The sequence below is a fragment of the Archocentrus centrarchus genome, chromosome 3, assembly GCF_007364275.1.
Source record: "Archocentrus centrarchus isolate MPI-CPG fArcCen1 chromosome 3, fArcCen1, whole genome shotgun sequence".
NCBI lineage: Eukaryota > Metazoa > Chordata > Actinopteri > Cichliformes > Cichlidae > Archocentrus > Archocentrus centrarchus.
In genome coordinates, this window is record NC_044348.1 from 9123104 (window position 1) to 9129285 (window position 6182).

The window sequence follows — 6182 nt, forward strand, 5'->3', positions numbered from 1 at the left end:
GCACGCAGACAATACGCTGCACATGTCCTAAAGTCCTTTGTGGCCAGTTTGTCCCAAATAAAGGTAAAGCACATTTATTTATTCTAAAAAACATTCAGCCTTTATCAGATCAATGGCCTGTGGCCTTTCTTGGCTTTGCCAGCAACGGACACATTGTGCATCAGTTACAGGTGATATATGTTGTGTTGCAGGATTCAGAGTTTACTGTGAACCCAGAACTCACTGCATTAGCCTGCCGCACACAATCTGGTCAATAATGACAAACTCTGCTCATGGACAAAGAGATATGCGTGTGTGTTCCTATCCGGTGTTACAGACTCTTATCCTACACATCTGTTTCCTGTTCCTGTAACACAAAGATGGTATGGGGGATTTTGTTCTTTGTTAGTGGACTTTGGCATTCTCCCTACTAAAAGGTTGATGTTACTTTATTCAAGTATTTTATGTCAGCAGTATATTTTCAGACTGTATTTCTTTCTTAGAGAAGTGAAGGTTTCACTTTCTGTATGGCTGCTGCAGCGTGATTCTTGTAGGTCAAACGCGTTCCTCAGACTGCTGACTCGCGACATGAGATCACATGAAGGGAAAAATACTTCTGGTTGTTCTTATATTATGGCCAGGTAAGATTTAGATTTTCATAATTTATAGGTCAAATGCTATTTAGGCAAAACAGTACAGAAATCTATTTATTTATCAGGCTGTGCAGATTCTATGTAATGGCAAATAATTAACCATATATAATGTAGTTAGGCTTCCCAGGACAGGAGGATGCAGCTCCCATACTTGATAAAATATTAGCTCAGCTCTGTTTCACTGTGCACTTAAAGAAAATGGCACATAACTCATCTAATTACACCAGCTCTTTTAAAACTTCTGTGCATTTTTAGGCACTCTGCAAAGATACTCAGCTATAAAAGGACCATTAATGTGAAATAAGACAGATCACAAACACTGGACTAATCTGGAAGAAAGTGCTAAAGAATTATTCACCAGTATACTGGTGAATAAGTATAGAATTGAATGCAGTCTGGAGCCTGAGTTTGATTTTCTTCACATCATTGTGAATGTCATTGGCAGGCGTGTGTCCACTGAGATCCCAGGAATTACACGTCAAGGCGGGTGAGATGGCGGTACTGCATTGCCCTCTTTACAGAGGATACAGTGACAGAGAGGCCGATGTGTTCTGGACCAGTCACACCAGGGATAAGACGAATCTCTTCAACAACATGTCGACATCAGCTGAGCGGAGGCAGATGGGTGTGCAGGTTCACGGAAGAATCCTTGTTATTCTGAGAGCCTCCGTAAACCATCAGGGGAATTACTCGTGCTCTTTTCGGTAAAATTTAACTGAATTTCCGCTGTAATGGCTGACATTCAAAAAAGCCACTGACCTGCTTTATGAAAACTCCACACACACAGACATACACTACTATTTGCTACACGACAGAGTAGTAGAGAAAGTTTAGTCTTCTGATAATTTTGGAAGGTTGCACCAGCTGCTTTATGGATGGCACGGTGAACTGTGTCCACAGACAGTGAAAGTCTTCCCGAGCCTATGCAGTGAATTGGAAACAAAAAATTATAATATGAACTGTAGATTATGAGATATTCTCAGAGCCTCCGTAAACCATCAGGGGAATTACTCGTGCTCTTTTCGGCTGTGATGTATGGTTTGAAGGTGGTGGCACTGACAAGTCAAGTTTATTTATATAGCACATTTAACACAACAACATTTATGTACAACAAAGTGCTGTACATAAATCTGGAATTTAGAATAAATTTAGGACCAAACCATTGTACATATATTTAGAATCAAGAATCAATTAAGAACCTAATTATTGTTGTTACATGTCAAATCATATAACAGCAGAACACCCATCCAAAGACAGAGACAAGTAAGAGATAAGTGTTCCGTGGCCTCGCTGCCGTCACAGGCGCTGCCATTTAAAAGATAAGAGGGAAACAAAGCGAAACAATAGGACAGGTGAGGGAAAAAAATCATCTCATAATTTGCCCCATAATGGGGGCATAGTATGAGGTTGAAAAAAACCTCTGCATAGTAAGCACACAAGGCATATAGCATGGGAGCAGTAGGGTGGGGAGGAGCAGGGCTGGAAAGGAAGCCAGCGGAGGCGAGAGGGGCGATCGAGCTACTGTGGGCCTGAGTCAACTCCCATCCTCAGCTAACAATTCTGATAAGAGGAGGAAAAATGTTCGTCAGCAGCTAGGTCAAAGGAGATCAGTCCAACACAGATCAGAAGAAGACAGGACGGCGGGGCGTAGAGCATCTGTTTACAAAACATACAGGAGAAAAGTGAGATAAGCGGCAGGTCCAAGGCCGCCAGGGAGCCAAATTCCTGATTCTACGACTTGTTTTGGTACAGACTGTTGACAGCCTTAGGTCTTTCTGGTACCTCTCAGTAGTGAAAAAAAAATCCAATCCAATCCTCCGAATCCTCTTGTTCAATCCGTCGCTGTGCAGAAACAGGTACCTCACCAAGATCTAATTCCTCCAATCAGCTGCAGATAAAATGAGTCTGAGATTGAGTCTGTACCCTTCTGCATAACCCGTCATAAGCAGCCTTACCACGGCCCAACAGCTGCCCAGACTTCCTGAATTGTAACGACAAGCCAGGTGTCTCCAGGTCTAATTTGGAGAAATCCTAGTGTCCTGTGTATGTCCTCCACGGCCAGGCACGTCATCTTCCACCCACACAGGAATCCATAACATAGCCAGCCAGGAACATCAATTGGATAAGAGGGAATAAGGTTTTCCCTTCCCCAAACTCCTCATGGTGAAAATTTGATCAAAATAATGGCATTGAGAGACCAGCTGACCAGATCCATAATTATAAATTCAAGTTTGGAAGCTTTGTGAAGAGAGGCTCTAAGCAGCAAAGCAGGATAAAAAGGAAGGACTGGGGAGAGAAGAAAAGTGCGTCCATCTCCGCTGAGAGCTGAAGAAAAAAAAAGACAGGAGGTGCAGCTGGAGGTGGCAGGACTGAAGATGTTAAGATTTTCATTGGCAGTGATCAGCATGGGCAGGATCGCTGAAGCCATTAGGATTCATTTTCTCCGACTTATAAGGAATCTTTCAGTAATCCAACATTAAGTTAGTGGATTTGTGAATTCCTGGTACTTTCAGTTTCATTTCATTGTTTCCAGCACAAAAAACTTCTAGGCCAAAACTCATTTCTGAGGGACAAACAGCACAGTAATTAAGAGGGTGAACACCATTTTTTTTGTTTTTTTTACTTTCACATTTGCTTGTTACACAGAATGAAAGCAAAACCTTCCAATGATTGTTTTCTTTCCTTGACAGGGATTCCAGCAGGCGGTCCTGGATCAGTCTCAAAGTATACACCGCTCAGTCCAGGGAGTATGACGAGATAACCCAGTATAAGAAAACATGTTACACAGAGGAGCCCTGCACTTTGTATTGCCCTGATGAACATATTCCTGTTGAAACCCTGAATATCAGCAGCAATAGCCTTACATGGCACAAGGTAAACACAGCAGACTGTGGAGTGTGAAAGAGATCAAACTGTAAAATATTGTTACAGTGTTATAATGTGTTGACTGCTTAAAAATTCAATCTGTATTCTATGCTGTAGGAGGGCGAGTCATCACCAAGTAACGATTACTTCTCAAGTGTGAAAAAGGAGGACAGTGGCATCTATACCTGCACCTGGTCTTACCTGTATGACGGTCAACTATATAACATGACATCTACAATGAACCTCGATGTCCAACCAAGCAGTGAGACAAACACATTTTGTAGGCGTTTATTTCATAAACTTTAATATATGCTCATCAAAATGTTTCTTTTTTTTTTTTCACAGAAAAGTCTAATAAATCAGTGATCATTTCCCCAAAGGACAACCAGATATTTGATGTAGATTTAGGTGAGTTATTGTCTGTATTCACACTCTTGGCTGAAGCTTTAATGTTTATCGGTTATAAAATCTGTGTAAACTCTGCTTTTTTAGACTCGACGGTGGTGATTGACTGTAAAGCTGTTATGTATTCAGAGTTTGATGAGCTATTCTGGTTAAGTGGAACTTCATTTGTAGAAAAAAACAGCAGTCTGCCAGTTTTCTATAACTATACCAGGTAAATATTTCACACACATGTCCTCTTTGGGTTACATGTGGCCACAATCAGCACAGCTAACATTTCTGCTTCTAGATCTGCCTCAGTCCTTTTCTTCTCTTTGTCAGTGTCAGTGACACGGAGGAAACCAATGGGACAGCATCTCTAGTCTTCAGAAGAGTGTCAGAGGATGATCTGTCAACAGAGTATACCTGTAAACTGCAATCTGACTATGAAACGAGTTTTGTGACCATCACCCTAAAACAAAAAGGTACGACTGATTTTAGTAATCTGTAAAATTCCATAATGTGTTTATTTTTTTATAAAGGGTGTAATACAATTAGCTATGTGGCGATTAGACTCCGATGGCCCATCAAAGCAGAAGGGAATCCCAGTGGAGAGACAGGAATTAGGGTCTAGATGCTGGTGGTGGTGGAGACCAAGATGGAGGCTTGGATGGACCTCTTGGGTGGTGACGGTGAGGGTGGGGTGCAGGAATTGGTCTGAAAGGGTGAATAACAGCTGAGCAGTGATGTTTAAAGTACACCGAGCAGAAAGATGATTGGACTAGAAGTGATGAAGTCAGCATTGAGCTTGACAGCATAAGAAAGAGGAAGTGATGTAAAATAGAGATGCAGCCAAACACAATGAGTGATATCAGAGCTTACTGAACTTACACATTAGTGTCATTATGTTAGTCGAGCTAATTTAGAAAGATTTCACTTCAATGTTTTACATCATTTTTCAGTTTCTCTTAGTAAAGTTTTCAGTTTTGATTTGATATCTTTCATCTGCTACTTTTATAATAAATATTTGATATTTAGGGCAGTCTCCATTACTCCCTACAGCTCCTCCTTCCTCTCTCTCTGTGGCTTTATGGATTGTGGCCTTTGTGCTGGTGGTGATGATGGTGCTAACAGTAGTTATTTATGCAAAGTTTAAAATGGACATCACTCTTTTCCTGCGAGACAATCTTGGCTGCTGTCGCAGCACCCCAGGTGGGATTCATATATTTTACTATTTCAAATATCTCCTGTGTTACAAGTTTATATTTTTGTCATGTGTCATGTGATAGAGCTGTGATTGTTTATTTGTTAAGATGGAAAAAGCTACGACACCTGTTTGATGTATTACAAGAGCACCACAGATGCAGGACTAAATGAAGATGACAGAAAAACACTGGAGAGCGAAATGAAGGAGAGATTTGGTTACAGCCTCTGTCTCTATAGTCCTGACATTGTAGCAGAGGAAGGTATAACACCACCTATATTTTTCATATTTTGACATAATTGCTATTGTAATCAAGTAAAAAACAAACAAACAAAAAAAGCTGTGTAATCTGATCTGTGTTTGCTTTCCCCTGTAACAGAGGCTGTTAGACTGCTTAAAGCAGAGCCACACACTGGTTTTGGTTCCCTCCTCTGAAGATTCAGGTCCAGGATCTGGCCTGCTGAACGTCATCCAAGCGCCCCTCAAAGAGCTGCACACTCACGTGGTTTTCATCCAGACTGAGACTGCAGGAGGCTTGAATACAAGTTCATCACCAGAGGCCTTACAACTCTGCAAGGCTGCAGACTGTGTCACCTGGAAGGGCAAAAGCTCCTTGCTGCCTTCCTCCTCCTTCTGGAAGCAGCTACGCTATTACCTACCTGCCCCACAGGGGGCACCAAGACTTTTACCATAAGTATATAATGCTTAGCAATGTCATAGGTACTGGTATACTTAGGGTACATTTCTGGATATTCTTATCTATATCAGATGTCGTGATGTCATTGTGTTGCAAGGCAACCAACTTGCAACAGGTTAAAATGATGCATTTTTAGCATTAATGCATCAGAAACACCTTATAAAAATATTTTTGGTCATTTTTGGTTCATGACACTATCACCTAAAATATATTATGATCCCATCTCAGTGCCTGTAAATTGCTACAATCAAGCATTTGTCACCACTGTGTGTTTTCTTTGTTTTTTTGGTTAAGTATATCAGTTTGCCAACAGCACAAACAGGCCAAACAATATTGTAGCATGGACATGCACCAGCTCTTATATTGCATCACAGTATACAGAACCAAAAGCAAGCTGCTTCAC

The 6182-nt window shown here is 41.2% G+C and overlaps 1 protein-coding gene across 2 annotated transcripts; it reads left to right on the forward strand.

Moving 5' to 3' along the window:
* The first annotated feature begins 406 nt into the window (after nt 1-406).
* On the forward strand, nt 407-5934 carry LOC115778222 (interleukin-1 receptor accessory protein-like). Of its 2 annotated transcripts, none has more exons than XM_030726286.1 (10): nt 407-620; nt 1078-1336; nt 3323-3506; nt 3615-3759; nt 3843-3905; nt 3990-4113; nt 4221-4363; nt 4941-5090; nt 5192-5345; nt 5458-5934. In XM_030726286.1, the coding sequence occupies exons 1-10, from the start codon at nt 578-580 to the stop codon at nt 5774-5776; spliced, it is 1584 nt and encodes a 527-aa protein (XP_030582146.1). In that variant the 5' UTR covers nt 407-577; the 3' UTR covers nt 5777-5934. The 2 variants fall into 2 exon arrangements, with proteins under 2 accessions (XP_030582146.1, XP_030582145.1); XM_030726285.1 differs by having other exon boundaries at nt 5192-5344; nt 5462-5934.
* Nucleotides 5935-6182: the final 248 nt, after the last annotated feature.